Genomic DNA, 20,393 nt, shown 5'->3' with positions numbered 1-20,393 from the left:
TATAACAAAACGGTGAAGGGGTTAATACGAATTGCTACTGGGCATACTATACCCAAATCCAACAGTAAAGCGCACTTCACAAGTTTCAGCTCTGTTCTCATAATGGAAACAAACCCATTCAAACACCTTCTAATATGGCAAAACACTAAGCATGCGTAATGAGCACAAACATGGTGCAGAACAATTACACCAGACAATGAAAAAAAAAACCCCGTATGTAATCATTCACACTGACGGAACTTCATTCTGGCGCACCTGGAACTTGTCCAGTTGCTGGTTCTTTTCGTCGAGGGTGGCCTGCAGGGCGAACTGCTGCACGGTCTGCTCCGCACCCTGCAGCCAGCCCAGCAGTCGTTCGTAGTGCTCCTCGTAGGCATCCCACAGGCGCAGCTGCGCGGAGAGCGCATGCCTCGCCTGCTCCACCTCGGTGCCCAGCCGCGCCACTGCGCCTTCGAGCGCGCCACTCTCCTGCTCTAGGGAGGCCCGCTCGCGCGACGTCAACAACGTCACGAGCGAGGCCGTGCACTCAGCCAGGGCCTGGGCTTTGCACACCCCTTCGGGATGCTGCTTTTCCAGTTCCTGGGATGACACACAAAAAAAACAAGGCAAAAACAAAAGGCGTCAATAAGGGCTGGTTAATAATCCATTTGGCCACCTCCTATATATAGTGTAGCATTACAAACAAACAAACAAACAAACAAAACAGTCATGTGTATCTTTCTTTCATCTGTGTTTGCAGTGTTGAGCTATACAAAATGATTACAACATGAACTGATGAGTACGTAGTCAGACATGATTTGTACTGCACCAGCGCAACAGCACGAGGCCACTGTGTTTTGCCCTTCTCTTTGTGTGGCATTGTGCTGTTACGCTGTTGCACTACAAATCAAAACAAAACAGACGATGCAGAATTAAGGCTGTCAGGTGAAAAATGGGGGTAGTGCACACAGCTGGTTAATCTGAAAAGACAAAATAATCCTCTGTTTTCTTGTTTTCCACTACGGTGCATAGCACCGCCCCCCCAAAAAAAGTCAGGAAAAGCAGCTAAGCAGTGCGTAGCTCCTCAAATGCTACTTCAGAATTTAGCTACACTCTGGCACTAATAAGGCATTAAGAAACATTATTTCAAGGCTGCCATTTACGATTACAGTTTTACCCTCCCCTCTCAACACTGCTAGCACAAGCCTGGTGCAGCAAATGATGTGGTGCCCAGCCATTTGTGTGCCACCATGGCATGCCTTTCATTTCCAATTTCTTTCATTTTAAAGTGCTTGTGAGCACGTTCTGTTCAAGGGTAAAAAAAAAAAAGATTAGAAAATGAAACAGGCACTGACAGCATGTAATCTCCATTCATGAAACAAGAGTCCTCCAAGGTCATTTAGAAGCTGCCAACGATGAAGATCTCGAGAAAACGCACAGGAAAGGAGCGATAAAAGCGCCTCCTGACCACTTAATGCCTGTCACATGGTGCAAGCTACGAGCACAAGCAAGAAGTCCCTGACAGCAGGCACACCACCTGAAGCTTGTCGAGCCGGGTCTTGAGCACAGGTCGGCTTCCAGTGATGTCGCGGCACAGGTCGAGTCGTTCGCGCATCTGCTCCAGCCAGGCGGTGAGCTGCTCCTTCCGCTCCCGCTGCTCCTGCGCCAGTGCCGACAGCTTCTCGAGGCTCGCCAGCAGCGTCTGCGAAAGGCCGGGGGGATTCGATCAGCACACACACACACGCAAAAAAAAACTACAGCACAGGTAAAAATAAAAACGAAAAGGAAATACCAGCACCCACACACAGACAAACTAAACTAAACTTTTAACTGCAACTTTCAGTTACTTCTCTACCTTTTTTGTTTCATTTACACCGGCTTAGTACAACAAATGCCTGGTTAAGTGCACCCTCCAGCTGTTTTCTTTGTTTCGTTTGTAGCAGAGGGGTGCAGGGGGTGTCTGGTTTACGTCTCGAAACTTGGGTCAGGCCTTCTAAAAATGGGCCCCCCTTCAGTTAAACAAAGGTGAAAGAAAGATAAGGAAGCAGCAGCCTCCTAGGTGGCTCGACCTTTTTATAGGACAAGCATACATTTTCTTTTTTTGTTAAGTGCAACCCAATAAACTGACGGAGTCGCAGTATATCTGAAACAGAAAGGACACAAGCTAACGAAGAAATAGTTACTGTAACATTAGTTTCTCCATGCCCAACGAACATTCAAGACCTCCCACATAGCTGAGCTGTGCTCATGCACCACGCACTAAGCGAAACAAACTTTTGTGAAAGAATTTTATGTTCGATCTCTAGCACAAGGCTTATCCCTTCGCTTACCTTGAAAATTTCTTATGCCATGGCAAGCATGGTTCAAAGAAAGCGGCTTCCTGGTCAACAGAAAAACTGCTGCGAACCTGTTCCTCTTGCTGCCGCTGCTGCCTAGCAGTCTCAGGACTGGGTCACATATGCATAACATAAACAGCTAGGAATGCGAAGGAAGGGACGGCAACCATGCCAGCCTAGTTGGCAGAGCAGCCATGCACAACAGACCGAGGCCGTTAGTTACTATTTTCACTTCGTTCCTAAGCCTTACGCACTAAAATCCAAGGCCAGAAAGTCCAGCAAACACAAAACAAGAACTGCTTGTTTTTCCTGGCATTAGCGACTGTTCACCTCCCTGATTAATTTATTTAATGGCCATTCTAAGCAACAACATGCAGCACACTGCACTAGAAGTACGCACCTTAAGCTCTTCAGTGACAATGGAGAGGCGGTTCGATGTAGTTTCGAGGCTCTCCTTAGATGATGCATCACCTCGTGATGCTTCTTCCAACGAGTCTAGCTGCCGTCTTTGCAGCACTGCTTCTTGCTGTAGCAGCTACACGAAAAACAAAGGCACCGTTCAGATATTTCATACAACCACATGGCACTTAGAAAAAGTTTGTGAACAACGAGTATCATTAGCGTCATAAAGGTAACTAAGCATTCTACCATGTCAATTAAGGCCTGATGTACTTTCAGTATATGACCACATATCACTAACAGACATGCCAGGGTCACTCAGTAAGCATGGTGAAACTGGAAGTTGCACATAATTCCTAAAAGCTTAAAAAGAATTGACTTCCTTGCTTTCCTGTTTTCTTTTTTCATTTTAATTTTTACTTTTTGATTTCTTAACTTCAGTGAGTTGCCAGTGTTTGCTTTCTTTTCCCCCGCTTATAAGAAAAAGGAATTATTGTTTCCAAACTCAAAAATATGTTGTGAATACAGTAATGGCATCCTCACCATCAACCCAAACTTTCAAATTTTACAAAACAATAATAAATTTACAAGCATATGAACATGCAAGAGAACAACGTATTGCTTAGTTTGTGTAATTTCTACCACTGCAATGACTGGTCATTGCATGATTAGCATAAGTGTTGCTAAGATTTTGTCTGTGCAACAACTCTGAATAAAATATAGCACATTAAAAGCACCTTGAGCGAGTGTAGGCGGCCTTGTGCTTCTTGGAGGGCTGGAAGCTTGTCCCGAGCTTCAGCGACGGTTTTTTCAGCATTGTCCAGCCACATCTGAACCTAAGGGCCAAAAAATATTGTGACACATCATTCCGCAATAAAATAGTCAAGCAAAAGATTGTGTCCACTGAATTCAACATTTCGTTCATTACAAGAACAAGAGCTAATGCACTTTGTACTTTGCACAACAGGAAAATTGGCACAGATTTACCTCCCTCTTTGATCTTGAGCTGCAAAAGATAATCTCTCTTCCCTCCATTAGCCATTCATTAACTACACTTTTCGTTAATTATTTTTACGGCAAGAGCTGTTAGTGAGAGCCCACTCTGAGTCTTGTAACTGAAGCCCACTGTAGTTCTTCCCTGGCCGGCTTGCCTTGGCTTGGCGCCAGTCCACTTGGGCACCAAGCCAAGGCAAGCAAAATGAAGAGCCAAGAGAGAAGAAGAAAAGGAAAGAAAGAAGAGAAGAAGAAGGGAAAGAGAATAGAGGGATGCAAATTAACAGCCTCGGCTCTTGCTGAATGTCTTAACCGAGATGTAGCTTAGTTTACCCATTTTTAAATGTGCTGCCACTATGATACAGTACGCAGTTTTGACCATGGAAGGCAGCTATTGAAGCAGAGGGGTTCCAAAACTTAGCCGTACTTACTTGGCCCAGGGAATCAACGAAACTGCTACGAGCATGGCTCTGCAGCTGCAGTTGCTTTTGCAGCTCTGCGATCTTGGACTCCAGGGACTCCCATCGTTCGTGCAGTTCCCGAAGCTCAAGCCGCACCTGAAAGCAAACAAACGAACAAATTCTGGCACACTTTTCTAGTGCACAAAATGCCAGCACTTCTGGCTAAAGGCTTTAACAAAGTTCAATGCCTTTGGTTCTATCATAGTTAAGTTTTTCATTACTATGTACTACAGGAATAAGAGCAACTTTGAAATGCTGTATATATATGCCTCTATTGGCCAAAATATTGTTAGCTATCCCTAGCTTTACATATAGTGAAAGAGACATCAGACAATCTGTCAAGCCATCCTATAGGCTTTCCGGCTGTGCTTCTGACATCTTACTGACGATATATAAAGGTGATTTGATTGACTTGACTCATTAATTCACTGATGAAAAACTGAACCTAAGGATGGGTTCAACTTTTAGTAATGTTACTGTGGTGCTAGGGCCCATAAACAAAGCACATAGGATTAACAAAAAGGCAGAAAAGGGTATACACCAACCTGATCTCTGCCTGTGGCGGCAGTATCTTGGTAAAGGTGCTCTCCGAGGCGAGATGCCAGGTTGAGCTGTTGCTGGCCATGGACCTTGCCCACAATCAGCGTCTGCAAGTGTTTGCAAACATCACGAGCGACGTCATGCAAACCGCCAGGCACATAAGAATGTACTCAGGCAATGGCTAAGGCCAACTCACTTCAAGTCGAGTCAGCTTGTCCTCGGGTGTTGCGGAGTCACTCTGGATCTGGCTCAGTGACTGCTCTGCTTCCTTCAGCCAGGCATTGCAGCTAGCCATTGCCTTTTCGTACTCCCGCTGGTCTTTCTCCATTCCTTCCCAGCGGGCAGCCAAATCCTGAGGAGCAGGAGTGAAAAGAAAATTCAAGTTTTCAGGTGCGGTCACAAATTTACTTGGCTTATAACATCCTCAATTTCACAACTACATGCATAAAACACATTCAACCTATTCTGGATGGTACTTAAATGAACACATTTCCCCTCAATGATAGCTCGGTGGCTCACCAATACGAGGTTTCTAACCAAACCATGCAGTGAGAATTCCTGTGTCACAGTAAGGTGAAAATGCTGCTTGGAAACAAAGATTCTACCCCAAATATTTCATAATCCACCACTTTTTCACAAGATGTGGAAGCCTCTAAAGAATGTGCAAAAATCTGTCTGCTATTCAGAAACGGGTCGTAAACAAACGTGTGTGGGTGAGGCAGGTGTGATCCAGTTTCACAAGGCAGGTGAGAATGGTGCTTGCAAAGTTCTGCGAAGTGGCGAGTGTGCTCTTGAAAGCTGCCACCACCTGTCGCTTGAACCTGTCGCTAACATGAAGTGCGTATGCGCAGCAGAAGCTGACGGTTCGTCGTTTTCAACCGGAGGAGTTCGAGAAGGAGAGAAACGAATGTGCAGAGTGGACCTCTGAAAAAGGCAGGCTGTCTTCCTTTTGTTCATGCTACCTTTGTTTTTTCACTGTATCATCGAACATGCATGCTTCCTGATTTAAAAAAACTTAAGCCTTCAAGGGCTCAAGAACACAATAAGTGAATAATGAAACACCTTCACCATAAATAAGTGGCTAATCGGCCTAAAATTAATCCAAAGAAGTATGAGGTAAGTACTATACTTTAACGAAAGAGTACTAAAAGTAAGTAGCATCTGTGAAAAGCTGTCATGAGTCAGAGCATAAGATCATGATAAGCCGCTATGAGCTTTGGGCCCAGAATACGCCACTTTTAGCACACAATTTTTTCTCACTGGTGTTAGAGCTTGGCACGAAAACAAAATTACACCAACCACGTGGGATAACTTGCCCTCACAGCCAAAAGTATCAAATATAGCAAGAAGCGAGAGCTGCTCAATTCCTGGCATTACTGAGCAGAGAACATTTCTAGAAAATGAACTGGCACACATCTTAAACGGTATGCATTGTGAAGTACAACAAAGTAAATGAGGCGTGGAGGTAACTGGCTGTTCATACCTTTATGGTTGCCACCAGGGATTGGTATCTGGCATTACACTGTGACATCTGTGCCCGAACGAGCTCAACACCGGACAGCTGAAGAAGGCAGTGGGCCTCATCGATGAAGCTGTCCACGCTCTTCTGCTTCTCTGCAATCTTACTTCGCAGCTCCTGAAGAAAGAAAGACAATGTCACAGATACTTGAGGCTGCATTACAGATGCCACAGAAGTGCTGTTGCGAGCATAGCGCCTTTAGTGCTAGTTTTCTCTGAATTACCCAAAAGGGGGATAAAAAGTCATGAAATGTAGAAAGTCTCCAAACTTGTCATGTGCAATACAGAAGTACAAGGTTCCAATTAAGACACGCCTTTAAAACTGTTTATTTTAATGGCAAAGCATGTGGCCTATACATAACATGCGCAACAAATCATTAATCTTAGAATGAAAAACATGACTGTACATAAACCAAAACCAACACTATTAAGCACAAAGGAGAGCGTCCCTCGAGTTGTGACTCCTAAGCTAGAAAAAACGTCACTGCAGGCTTTTGTTAGAAGCAGTGACACACTGTAACTGGCAAAGGATGCTTAAAATAACTTTCAGTGTCATACATAAATTATATGCTAATGTTCTTAGCCTCGCTATATTAATGCTGTGTAATTCAGTAATACAATGTGCTTTATAATAGTACCACATTGCATTCCACTACACCAGTGAAGCATTCATATTGTGATAATGATCAAATGTGAATTACACAACCAAAACCAAAGCCTCTTCTGGCCCTACCAATGTTCTTTTTAATGTAACTGCAGCACTACTCAGTGAGCTGTATAAGATGTACAGTTGTTTAACATAAAGTCACACCATTTTACTCTACATTGCACTGTGCCGTCAATGCGAAGTTGACTGAATAATTCAAGCTCAAAAGGGGTTGAAAATTTGATTGTATAATGCGGAGTTCAAATTAACAGGAGCAGCCTTTAATACACTTGATGCTGTTGAGAGCAAAACATCAGGTGAAATAAATCGGCAGTTTGAATTAAGCAAGACTGAATTAATGAGTGTCCAATGTACCAAAACACCTACTAAACTTGAGCAACGAAGTCACAGCCAAAGCCTGGCTGCACTGTGCAACCCCTCTGTAATCTGACGCACTACATTTCAGTGCATCACTGTATAGTGAATTCCTAGTCTAACAACTTAGCTTCTGTAGAGCAAACATAACATCAGCTGCTGTGCCAGCTTTGTTAAAATCATGCTAGAATGATGCCACTAGTGTAAGGTGCCATATTAGAGCATACTTTAAACTGCACACTATTGTACACTATGCTGCACTATGTTACGCAACACTACAGCATAGTGCTCTTCTCTACACCACAGCAGCAAATTTTTAAAAGCTGGAGCGATGCAACTTAAGCAGCATCGCTACAGTGCACTGCATTACACTATGTAATGCACTACACCACCTAACAATGCACTATATTTGATCAACTGTACTGAAATACTGTGCAGCATGAAGAGAGAATGTTTAATGCTGTTGTAGGTGTTATATCTGCTATGCTCCTAACAAGCTCCTCAAGAGAAGTAGCACAGCGAATCTCTACACTAGAGACTGGACTTTGTGGGGACGCCTTCGTTCCCTGCGTTTGCTTTCCCGCAACGCACTAGTTCCCTGTGGTTAGCTTCCCCGCAACGCACTCCCCTTAGTTGTGTTTAACTAACAGGGGAGGGCGCTCGCGTCGCAGCGACACCAGCGCCACGAACGGCGTTTTGCTGAGTGCGCGCGGGGAGCGACGGTCTCTTCTCCTTGGGACCGGGAATGCAAGCGGACGTTTCCGCGCGCCGCTCCGCTCTTCGCCGTGGGCGTCTCGTGGTTGGAACTTGCTCCCGCCACCCCGTCCCGTCAGGCCTCAGAGCTTCCCTTTGCTCTAGCGTGGGCGAACGTTCGCTCGTAACCATGCTGGTGAGTCGGACATCCTTGATTCCTCAGTGTATTTTGTTGCTAGCTGGCGTTATTGTTGTTATAGCAATAAATGCCTTGTTTGTGTCAGCCAGTGCGTCATTCCTTTGTTCCCGCAGAGCAAGCCCCGCCGTGGTCGGCGTGCGCTCGGTAGCGCTCCCGACCACGGGGTGGGGTCCGGGCGGCTTTGAACTGAGTCAGCCGCGGTTAAGCAGGGAGAACGCGTTTATCTCCCCTATTTTAAACCCCACAACTTTTGCAGCACAGCAGCATTCGAAGTTAGCATGCACTCACCTTTCCACGGGCAGACAGGGCTTCTTTGTCGGCGAGTGTTGCGGGCATCTGTGGGATGCGAAGCTCGGCCTCCGTGTCGGACAGCCACTGGGTGAGGGAAGCCAGGTGCGACTCGTAGGCCCCCCACTGCTGCAGCGTGTTCTCCAGGTTGCGCCTGGCCTCTTGCAGCGAGGTGAGTGTCTTGCCCAGGAGCTCCTGCAGGCCCTGCAGCTCCCGCGACAGCAGCCCTTGGCCCTGCGGGGAGCTGCAGGCCGACACGGCCTGGCTCTGCTCGCGCACCTGGGACAGCAGCACCTCACCTTCCTTGCTCTTCTCAGCCAGCTCCTGCAGATTTTTGTGCCGATCATTAACAGTGCGCACTAAGAGAGATTAGGTTGGTTAGGTTATGAAGAAAGGAAAGGCATTGTTAAGAACAGTGTGGCGGCGAAAGTGACTGCTACAGCAGACTGAGCTGTGGGGCAGTGTCGTGGAAGGGTGCTAGTGAACCTTACAATTGCTAGAATGAACACAGGAGGGCGCTAGGTGCATGCCAGCATGGGGAAGGCCAGATAGGACAGAAGTGCGGGGGAATAAAGATAGTCGGAATGTTGGCTACGTGTGTTGGAGTTCAGTGTTACGTCACCACTGAAGCATGAGAGCATGTTAAGTGTCTCATTCTGGGTGTATACTGAAATGTGCTTTGAAGGAAGGGATGATGGGAATGAAGAGGGGGAAGAAAGAAAGAAGTGCACAATGAACACATGGCATAACCCGAATTTATGCTGTAGAAATTAAATTTAGGCCCTCGACAGTGCACTACTGGTTTACCCACATTTTGCAAGGTTCTCTAACCTTCACATTCCATAAAGCTGAAAAGTTTGCACTGAATTTAGTATTGCCTACTGCACTGCAAGAAAGTACACTACACAATTGGCATGAACGAAGCTGGGAGAATTAAAGCTGTTCGCCTGCATGCGAAATTAATCAAGGTACCATGCAAAAACACTGCTCCTCTGCTATAGACAGGCGGTGTAAAAAAATGTTAGCACTGGATATAGATGCCTAAGCATAACATTTTTGTGGGGAAGTGGGGAAAAGGGTCATTGTCACGCACCGTGAGCTGCTCGAGGCGTCCCTGGATGGCCTTCTTCTCGCCCGTGGTGTCCTTGTGCTCCTGCAGCTGGTCCTGGAAGCTCTGGATCCAGTCCTGGAAGGCCACCACCTTGTCCACCAGCTTCTGGTGCTCCTCCACCGCAGACGTCAGCTGGCCAGTCAGACCCTGCATCCTCAGCCCTCTTATTACCACACTCACCGGTAATGCACACTGGAAGACCATTTATTTTTTGGGCTCCAGTACACTAATATTGTGATTTAACACAGTGGAGTGTTAACGCACAAATTTGTTACACCGCTAAGCACAGCAATGCCAGCATAACGAGCTTCTAATGCTTTAAGTTGGGCTAGTTGGTAGTCGGCATCACACATAATGACTAGCGAAATTCACACACACAGGACAAGAGAAGGCGACAGCGTGTGTTCTGTCGCCTTCTGTTGTCCTGTGTGAGTGAATTTCGCTAGTCATTACGTGTGATAACGAGCTTGATTGCAAGCTCTAGAAAAGTCCCTAAGACTTTCCTGTCATCTGTGATTTGGCCAAGCATGCCAGGAATTCAGCAAAACAATGACACTTTTTCAACTGACGTAATAATCAAAAGTGCAAAACAATTTTAAACCAGATTAAGGAGACGTTATGACCTAAACTATGAAACGAGTAAATTAAGAAAGCAAATGGTAAAAGACTATGCGATTTCTATGCAGGGTTCCAAGACTCACATTTGGAGCGCAAGAAACATTAGATGTAATTTGACTGGAGAAAAAAGGGGGGTGTTAACTTGCCTGTGACCTTGTACACAGCTCCTGGTAGGCAGCCTTAGTGCTCTGCACGTGGTCGCCAAGGGTGTCCTTGCCAGCAGTGGCTGAAAGGTTCTGCGCACGCTCGCACATGCTGTCTATAGCTGGCTGGTGGGACAAGATGTCCTGGTGAACCACCTGCAACACCGAAGACAACATGCCAAGATCCCCAGTCAAGAGCACTAAAATTCGTGACAAGTGTCAGAACGTATACCGGTGTGTTCAGTCTTAGGACCAAGTTATCTTAATCACGTTGCCAAATGTGCGTGAGGCTTGATTTAGCTTCACACAGCTCGTTGCCCAACCATTTGGGTCCGAAAATGTTACCAGTTTCTTTATCTTCTCCAGGCCAACAAAAGCGAAAGCATTAACTGTACTGCATGCCACATGAGAGTACTTACTATCGTATTGCAAGTTTTGGTTTCGGTTCACATGTGAATTAACTGTTGTCTAGAGTTATATCTTCTATACCGAACCTCACATGTCACGTGACTTCCCCTGTATGTATAAACCACCCATGTCAGGAATGAACGTATCGCATATTTCATGCCTCATCAATAGTGAGTCTCAGCCACTTCCAAGGGCACCTAATTCAAGGCCCAGTTGGTTAACGTTCTAGTCCGCCAGAAGCCAAACGCAAGAGTCTCTAGCTATGAAGTACTACTACGGCAGTAGCGATGTCGATACCAGCAACGTTAACCCCAGAGGGAGTAACATGCACAGCCATTGCTGCAAAGAGAGTGACCAGACCTTGTGCGTCTGCAGCTGTGCCTTCTTCTCCTGGAGGGTGGCCCGGGGCTGGCTGCAGCTGTCCAGGGCCGTCTTGACATCCTCGATCCACTGGCGCAGCTGGTCCTGGCTCTGGGACAGGCCCGACAACTGTTGCAGCCGTTGGTCCAGCTCAGCCAGGGCCTCGGTCGACCGCTCCACCAGGTTCTGCCAACGACCCTTGACATGCCTGCACAAAGGCACAGAGTACTTTACTTGGGCGACCCTTAAAATGCTTTCACAGGAATGCAACAATCACATGACCACAGCGAAGCAAGCACACGTGTATAATATAAACCATCTCAATGCTGTAAGTTATTCTACATTCCATTGTGGTTCCACCAGAGAGGAATTAAAAATAAATAAAGGGCTCACCCCATTCAACTTAACTTTCCTTTTTCACCAAACATCATAAAATGTTTTTATCATCATCTCATCGTAAACAATGTCATCATGGCAGTCACATATTCCTTAGCAGGTTTGCTTACAAAATAGACAGAACTAACCGACACACCTCTACATTGTTATAAGCAGGCCTTTTTTTTTACTTATATAATGGTGCCTGCAGGACTGATATACTAAGATGACTCAATGAAGTTTCTGACAGTGAAGCATACATGCAATAGGAATCTTTTGGTACTTTCAGTACTAGGTTATTTACTTTCACTACCAAACCTGTTCAGAAATTCTGCCATGATGTGAAATAAAAACAAATCTCAAAGAAGGAGTATGTGGCTTACCTGAGCTGCTGTCGAATAGTCTCCCTGCCATCAGGTGCTGTGTGGGAGTAAAGGCGTTCACCAGATTCCACAAGCTCATCCATACTGCTGCTTCGCTGGGCAAGGCGGTCACTCAAATTCTGTAGCCGAGAGAAAATAAGAAAAAGAAAAAACACGTCTCTTTAACTAGAGATCCTCTATGTCACCTTTCAGTATATGGACACGGAGCTTTGAGTTCTTCAAGGTTTAAGCTTGCTCAAGTGCTCAGTGGTGGTGCTACCATATTATACCAATGACATTGACACAGACTAAAAAAGGACCAGCTGCCAAAGAATGCTTTTGCTTATTTTGTTTGATCATTTTATCTAAGCAAGAAACAACAAAGTAGAATTTGTGAGGTGCCTGGGTAAATTTAGTAAATTTAAATAAAGCAAGTGAAATACTGCAAACAAACTTCCTAATCTCAAGAAACTGCTGTGAAACTGCAAAAGTAACAATTTAAATCACATGAAAAGTGGAATTTGAAACCAATACAATTCACAGTTGCAGGCACCTGAAGCTTTGATATACACTTGAAGCTTTGATGAAGACTGACGTACAAGTTCAATGCATGTTAAGGTATGTGACACTCCTGCCCTCAGCATAGCAGGAATTCTCGAATGATGACACTTTAGTGTCACCACTTCTATTTGTATTCAAAAGCAACTTGGTGGCTACAACTAACCTGGTGGCATTTACTGCTCTGAACCTCAGATAGTCAAAATTATCTGGAGCCCTACCCAACGGTGGCTCTTCCTTCATGCAGTGGCTAACTTGTATAACATGGTTATTTACAGTTTCTATTAAATTTCATCCCCTGAAGCGTTGCATTTAAACTAGTGCCTGAAGCTTAATATTCCTCTTTCCATTGCTACAACAAGCAGCTCTAAAAGCAGAGCATTCCAGTCTAGCAACAGAGTCATTATTACTCACTGAAATTTGTTCTGCATTCTAAATTTTTCTTTTTTTTCAAGGAATTACTAAATTACTACACAAAAAAATCCTGTCAGCTCGCTTGTAAGTAGCAAAAGGCAACAGGGTAGCTGCTGACCAATACACACCTCAAGCTTGTTCTTCTGGTCCTGAGTAGAGGCCAAGTCCGCTTTGGCATCAACGATCTCGTCGAGCTCCTTTTCGGGCTGCTTGAGCCACTCCTCCAATTCGGCCAGGAGAGCATCAAAGGCCTCGTGCTGCTTGGCCAGCTTCTCCCACTTGGTCACCGCTTCCTGGAAACACAGAACAGGCACTGACAGCTCGCCAGGAGCACACACCGAAAAACAAAGCTTGCATGCATTGGCATGAACTGGGGAAAAATAAAAGGCAGCCACCGTCTGGAAGATGTTGAAGTAACGAGCGTTAGCTGGAACTATGCCGCCATTTAATTCCCTGATGTCATACTCACATAGTTCCACCTCTGTCCACAATATTGGACCACCATCATTGGCACGCAACAGGTGGTTGTTTCTACAATGCTATTGTAGATGGGCCACAGATGGCGCTGTGATCTCAGGGTGGTAGCAGACCCCACAAAATCTCGAAACGTGATGAGTAAGAGCTAATGCTCTTAAAAGCTGCCATGATCTTTTTAAACATAGGCTAACAGCCCGTACACTTTTCAAGTGCAGGCAGCAGCAAAATGCAGAAATTTCAAGGAGTGTGGAAGCTGGCATCACTGAAAATTTCTTGGAAGGTTTAAATCATTCTCAAGCCTCGCATCAGTCCACATCTTTGTGTCTGACAGTTCACAGTCACTTTAACATTCGAAACCTGAAGCGCTGCTACTTGGGGTAGGATTTATCTAACTAATTTATATTGGTGAGCCACCCTTGCGTTTATGCTTACAGATATTCACATACAAAGTTAAGCAAGTGTTACATCTTTTTCCTTCGCAAGTACTCGTCACCTCAGTTATAATCTTCCCAGTTTGAGACATATGACTGATAAGCAGATAAATCCCACAGCTGTTGACAGGTGAAATGGAGCGCCCAGTCATGACAGTACAGACCTTGTAAAGACTAACAAAATTCATCAATATCTCACTGCAACCTGAGAGGTCCAGTCTTTTAAGTGATGAAAAAAACCAACTAGACAACGACCTTCATCAAAGGGCAAAATTAAGTGGTAATTAATTAAAATTAATTAACGCAAACACACTGCATAAGAGCACTGCACAGACACATACCCGGACAGTGTTCCTGAGCAGGTGGTACTTGCTGCGCAGCTTGTCCAAGTGAGGTGCCAACACAGTGTCCGCTGGCACAGCCTGGGCGTTCTTGGACAGGGCAGAAAAGTCTCCTTCCTTGGCAACAACGTCCTGCTCCACTTTCTGCATGACGAGAAGGGGAACCGTTGATCAGTTCAACACAAACAATGCCCCGCAGTCAATAGAACAAGGCATGAGAAGGCAGCAGATATTTAGGAAACTCAGTCGGAGCCAATCTTAAAGGAAAAAAAAAATTGGATTCAAGTGGTTTTTGTTTGTTTTTCGAGTGTCGCCATGTAGAGTCTTGTTTCTTTTTGTGCATCCATTCTGTTCCTTCTCCTTTATAAAGCAGCCACCGCGGTGGCTCAGTGCTTATGTTGCTCAACTGCTGACCTGAAAGACTTGAGTTCGATCCCGGCCGTGGCATTCAAATTTCGACGGAGGCAAAATTCTAGAGGCCTGTGTACTGTGCATTGTCACTGCATGTTAAAGAACCCTAGGTGGTCGAAATTTCTGGAGCCCTTCACTACAGTGTCCCTCATAGTCTGAGTTGCTTTGGGACGTTAAACCCCCATAAACCAAACCAAAGCAAACCTTTATAGAGTAGGCATGCCTTATGCCTCTTCTGACGGCAGCTGCCTCCCCATTTTCATGTTCATTTCTTTTTTTCTTGCACCCATCTTTATGTTACCAAATCAAAAAATAATGTAGTGTGCTATGTATTTTCATGCACAATGCGTGCTGATTTATGTTCTACAATGCTGCATTGCAGTGTAAACTGACTTCTTCGGCTCTGTCGAGCGGTCAAGAGTAACTTCTAGTCTACAAAGCCATTAGCGCTTTGGAAAACTGATCTGAATTGAACTGGTTGGTTGGTTTATGGGGTTTAACGTCCCAAAGTGACTCAGGCTATGAGAGACGCCGTAGTGGAGGGCTCCGGAAATTTCGACCACCTGGGGTTCTTTAACGTGCACTGACATCGCACAGTACACAGAGGCCTCTAGAATTTCTCCTCCAAAGAAATTCAACCGCCACGGCCGGGATCGAACCCGCGTCTTTCGGGCCAGCAGCCGAGCACCATAACCACTGAGCCACCACAGCGGCTGCGATCAGAATTGAATTGAATGTACCAAAGCAGCAGCAGCAGCTGTAGTGTTTCTTCGTACCTTGAGTGTGTCCAGCTGCTGCCGCTTGGTCTCCGCAGTGGGCTGCAGCGGGATGTCCTGGCAGCGAGCGCGCTGTGTGGCCAACCACTGCTCCAGCTCGTCCAGGGTCTTGTTGGCCTCCTCCCATCGGTCCAGGGTCTCCCGGGCGTGGGAGTGGCCCTCCTCGCAGGTGTCCAGCAGGGCCTCCCACTGGGCTTTGGCATTTGCAAACTGCTCCTGGAGTGCCGCGTGCCCTGATGGGCAGGTGCCAGGTAGCACGCGTGACTCCAGGGCATCTCGCAGGTGCTCCAGCTTGGCGCAGGCCTCCGGCTCACTCTCCAACACCAGCTGTACATGGAGGGCGTGGAATGGTAAGAGTTTAATTCAATTCAATTCAATTTTATTTTGAATCTCTTTTACGAAAAATACAAATCGCTTTTTGGACCCATAGCCAACGGCTAGTTCGGGTCTAAGTAGTACACAGAATATGTAAAAGCAAATTCAAAAACGGCAGACTTATACAAAATAACGTAAGCGCAGTACAAGATCTAAATAACACTGGTAGATAACATTTGGCGAGACAAAAAAGTAAGAAAATAGCTTTGAAAACATGACACGCAAAGAAAACTTTCAGACTTCGAGTGTTAGTACAAACTGTGTTACATACAAACTACATAATAACAGAAAACTGACTAAAAAGAATTTCAAGTTAAATCAATTATTTCAGTTAAGTGTTTTTTAAACATACCAGCAAAATTGTGTGAATTTTTCAGAGAAATGGATATCGCGTTCCAGATCTTTACCCCTGCAGACCGCACTAAACGCTCACCATATACATTGTGGATGGGATGAAGGCTGAAATTGCTGAAGGAGAGGTTTCTAGGAGAGGTTATGAAGAAGATAGACCGAAGAACATTGCGTGGCTGAGCTTAAAAGGCAAAGCTATTGTCATGTGGTCAGTTTCCAGGTTTCCAACATACCGCGTGTTCCGTATTTATCTGTCCCTGTTACGAAAAATTCCGCTGCGCAATCTACTGAACTATATGGGCTCAAAATGCCGACTGCAAGGTACCTTTTGATGGTCTTCGTCTTTCGATAAGTAATTTAACATCTAAAATTGCCTGCATTTTCAGGAATCGGCGAAAAACTGCATTCGGCTGCGGTAGAACTTTTCGTCCAGGCGAGCAAAGAAGCCAATGTGACAGACTGCGCCATCTGGCGAGCGGTGTTAATTTCAAGGAGCAGACAACACATCCGAAGAAACCGCGCGAGGTTCGCATTCCCGCAAAAGCCGTGACATCAGTTGCCTTACCACTCGCCAGATGGCGCAGCCTGTCAAAGTGGCTTCTTTGCTCGCCTGGACGAAAAGTTCTGCCGCAGCCGAATGCAGTTTTTCGCCTATTCCTGAAAATGCAGGCAATTTTAGATGTTAAATTACATACCGAAAGACGAAGACCATCATAAGCTACCTTGTAGTCGGCGTTTGAGCCCATATAGTCCAGTAGTTTGCGCAGGAGAATTTTTTCTAACACGGACAGATAAATACGGAACAGGCGGTAGAAGCCTGTCCAAAGCATCCCAGATGCCAGTGCAGGTGCTCCACACTTAAGATAGAACTTAGGAGGCTATTTGGTTGGAAGCCATGTTGGTTAGAGCGCCAGGATGGGACTTAACACAATGCAGCCAACAGGATGAGGTGCCTGATGGAGAGGACAGATAAAGATGGGCCCACTGCAGCAGAAATGCAGGCTAAGAAGACTTGCTGTCGAAACAAAGTGCCTGATAGAGAAGACACACATATAGAAGGGACCTGTACTAGAAATGTCGCCCAAGGGGACCAGTTGTCTGGCTAGTTGATTAAAGGCACCAGGACAAGACATAACATAAAGTAGACAACATGAATGGGCACCGAGTTACGTTGTGCTTTAGCCAAAAAATTTACAGATTCGGGACTTTTAACAATCTTGATGAGAAGCACTTAGAGGGTAGTTGCCAAAAGAATAAAGTACGACTCACCGTGTATGCTGCCATCTTGGCTTTGACAGCTTCCATGTCACCTTGCTCCTCGGGGCCATCGACAGTAGCCTTAAGCGTGCTGACCCAGTCCAGGAAGCGTTCCAGGCTGTGCTGATAGGCTTCATGCTCACTCACGCGTTTCTCGCATTGAGCTATGTTTGCCTGGAAAAAAATGAAATGAGTGCGTTGGCAAGGTTATGACTTAAGACCAGAAGCAGTAGTCGTACCTAAAGGGGGATGTGGGGATCAAATCGCAAAAATCGCGAAAAAAGTTTAATTTTGAAAAGTACACTTTTTGGCCTCTCCAACACTGTTTCTATGTTGTACTGAAATATTTCACCCAAAAATAAACTTTAAGCGCTCCAAAAAAATATATTTGTCGGCATCTACACATAGACAGTGTATGTTAGCTTAAAACTTTCAGGCTTGTTTTCTCGAAAGTTTGTTTTGAGCTTAATACCTTGTTCGTGGAAAGCGTAGCACAGCAATGGGTGCATGGATTTTTACCCCATTTGTTTTGTTGTGATCACAAAAATGTGATCTGCGTCCAGACAGTCTCAGATTTACCATTTAGGCTCGCACATTTTTATTACATGGTAATTAGAGCATGATACATTCTAAACTTAAAAGAAGGTGTACATTGTGTCCTTTAGAAAAAAGAGCAGATAAATTAAACAAAAAATTAAAAGAATCTTGATTTACACCACACTTCTTAGTAAACATTAAAAGCATTTACAGACCTGTAGCTTGTTTTTTTGTCACGCTAGGCTTTCCACAAGCAAGCAACATGGGGACAACATATAAACAATGATAAAAGGGAACCTACTGAAGCTGTCAGTGTGAAACTTTATATCTGATTGTTTGATGCTGTTTTAAGCCAGTCTGCCAAATTTCATCACTCCAAGCCGAAAAATAGAAAAGTTGCCTTCGATCCCCTCATCCCCCTCAATATGTGATATGAGAGCAGCATGACGCAACACATCAGAAATGAGGTTACATGAACAAAGTTGCACAGCATTTCTGTAAAACGTCAGTTGGATCTTGTTGCCCTTGACACAGTGTACATCGAGCAGTTTTAAACCAGCTGGCCCAGCCTAGCAAATATTCCACATAGCGCTAATGAGCTTTCGGCTAATAAACTTCGTTTCTTCAGAGCAGTTTGAGAACTGGCACACTGTTTGTTCATTGTAGAAACAAGATCACAAGAAATAAGATCCCAATAAGTTTCATCTGCTCAGTACCTTGGTCCTGGTGCAGAGTGCCTCGTAGTCGGACACCAAGCCGTCCACCTGTCCCGCCATGGATGTCTCCTTCAGTTCCTGGCTCTTGGTCTGCAGCTTCGAGACGACAGCCTGATGCGAGATCACATCCTGGGACAGGGCCTGGTGAAAGAAAGAAAATAGAGCAAAAAAGGTAACTTCCCTCATTCATGCTGTCTCATTAACACACTTCGCATTTCACACCCATAAGGAAAACCAAAAAGCAACAACCTTGTCCGAGCTTCAATAAGCACTTCAACTGATTATTCATGACTATCGTTGGCAGAGGTACCTGTACAGGATGTGCAGAGGCAATCTCAAAGAAAATTTGCCAAACTTCCTTGCACTGTCTCTTACTGAAACAGTAATTTGAGAACAGTCTCGAAAAAGAAGAGAAAAAGAATAGTCTCGCACTTTGTTTAAGGGGGCAGCCTGGTCTTGAAGAAAAAATTTTTATTAATGAAGTCACAGTTAAGAAATCATCAGGGAATATGTATCTTTGTGTGCTGATTCTAAATATTCATTTAATTTCATGTAAAACAATTCCTTGAGCACTTGTGCAATTTTTATGCAAGTATTTTGCGAGGAGTTTTGAAGAAAATTTGCTGCAGGAAACTCGCTGAAACGTATGCCATTGGGTTTTCTTGGCACCAAGGAATGCAATAAGGGTAAAATTATCATCCTGGCTAGCATAGAACTTGAGTTATAGGGTACTGAAGCTGCCACTTCAGAAACAGGAATATTACACACTTTTCGTCTCATTTCTAAAGCGACAACTTCAAAACCCTATAACTCAGGTTCTATGATAGGCAGGAAGACAATTTTACCCTTATTGCATTCCTTGGTGTCAAGAGAACCCAATGGCATACATTTCAGAGAGTTTCCTGCAGCAAATTTTCTTCAAAACCCTTCGCAGAATACTTGCATAAAAATTGCATAAGTGCTCAAGGAATTGTCTTACATGAAATGAAATGAATATTTAGAATCAGCAGACAAAAATACATATTTCCTGAAGATTTCTTAACTGTAACTCCATTAATAAAAAATTTTTCTTCAAGACCAGTGGCTTGAAGCTGATACTTAATTTCCCATTTTGTCTGCTCTTATATATAACAGTTAGTAAATGAAAAGCTCTATGCTTCCTTCTTATAGCTCGTAGTTTTTTTTCTCGATTATTTTTATGTTCCTAGCATAGCAGCTCTAACCAACAGTTAATCCTGGCAAATTTCCCTCTGTGCATATAACCAATTTGTTTGCCAGCAATAAAATCTAAGTTCGGCTTTTTAAATCTCGAATTCAGACAACCTTGTACTCACCCTGATGTTCTGGAGCTGCAGCTGTTTCTCAGCCAAGTTGGGCTTCAGCTCCACCTCAGTTCCAATAAGCGTGTTCAAGTCCGCCAGCCATGAGGCTACTCGTCCACAGCTACACAGCACCAGAAAGAGAAATGACATTGATTGTTGCAAGCACAACTGACACAAAAGGCCATTCATTACACTTATAATTGAAAGTCTGCTGCAAGTGCAGGGGGAAAAGAACATAGTACAACCATCTAATTGTCAACCTGACAGCACATCCTTTTGGCCAGTCCAGATGACAAGACATTAGTGCTGCTCAATTTACATTATGTTTTACACACTGGATGGAGTGGCTAGAAATGTTAGTAGTCAGTTAATATCATGTCCACTACCACTTATGTTCTTAACCTTATTCATTTAGCCATCCTTTACTTCTTAGTTTTCTCATGATCAAGCCGTGCCAACTAAAATGTCAGCTTGTAGGAACTTCAGCTGCAATATATACTGAATGACAGAGCACAACAATAAGCCACTAGCCTTATTCTTGTTGCTTCGTGTCACGACACTTTGCAGTAAAATGCAAGGTTAAGCAGCATGACATGACCTAATCTAAGTTAGCAGTTCAAAAG

General features: G+C 44.7%; 1 protein-coding gene across 12 annotated transcripts in view; it reads right to left on the bottom strand.

Annotated features, from left to right (window-relative positions):
- The window catches only part of LOC149332392 (uncharacterized), a 372,379-nt gene that overhangs the window by 217,153 nt on the left and 134,833 nt on the right, over positions 1-20,393 (bottom strand). For all 12 annotated transcript variants that reach the window (XM_089557313.1, XM_089557304.1, XM_089557316.1 and 9 more), the window contains 19 exons: positions 19,783-19,891; positions 18,449-18,589; positions 17,208-17,369; positions 15,213-15,539; positions 14,026-14,169; positions 12,905-13,069; positions 11,826-11,944; positions 11,068-11,275; positions 10,303-10,455; positions 9,521-9,685; positions 8,428-8,751; positions 6,192-6,344; positions 4,905-5,060; positions 4,714-4,815; positions 4,139-4,264; positions 3,452-3,550; positions 2,716-2,850; positions 1,517-1,681; positions 256-579 (listed from right to left, as the gene is read on the bottom strand). In XM_089557313.1, coding sequence (XP_089413439.1) covers positions 256-579; positions 1,517-1,681; positions 2,716-2,850; positions 3,452-3,550; positions 4,139-4,264; positions 4,714-4,815; positions 4,905-5,060; positions 6,192-6,344; positions 8,428-8,751; positions 9,521-9,685; positions 10,303-10,455; positions 11,068-11,275; positions 11,826-11,944; positions 12,905-13,069; positions 14,026-14,169; positions 15,213-15,539; positions 17,208-17,369; positions 18,449-18,589; positions 19,783-19,891 — 3,277 coding nt within the window. The remainder of the gene's footprint in view (positions 1-255; positions 580-1,516; positions 1,682-2,715; positions 2,851-3,451; positions 3,551-4,138; positions 4,265-4,713; positions 4,816-4,904; positions 5,061-6,191; positions 6,345-8,427; positions 8,752-9,520; positions 9,686-10,302; positions 10,456-11,067; positions 11,276-11,825; positions 11,945-12,904; positions 13,070-14,025; positions 14,170-15,212; positions 15,540-17,207; positions 17,370-18,448; positions 18,590-19,782; positions 19,892-20,393) is intronic.

Source organism: Amblyomma mixtum, chromosome 8 (assembly GCF_055824585.1).
Source record: "Amblyomma mixtum isolate Tamu chromosome 8, ASM5582458v1, whole genome shotgun sequence".
Lineage (NCBI taxonomy): Eukaryota > Metazoa > Arthropoda > Arachnida > Ixodida > Ixodidae > Amblyomma > Amblyomma mixtum.
This window is presented reverse-complemented; position numbering and strand designations above follow the sequence as displayed.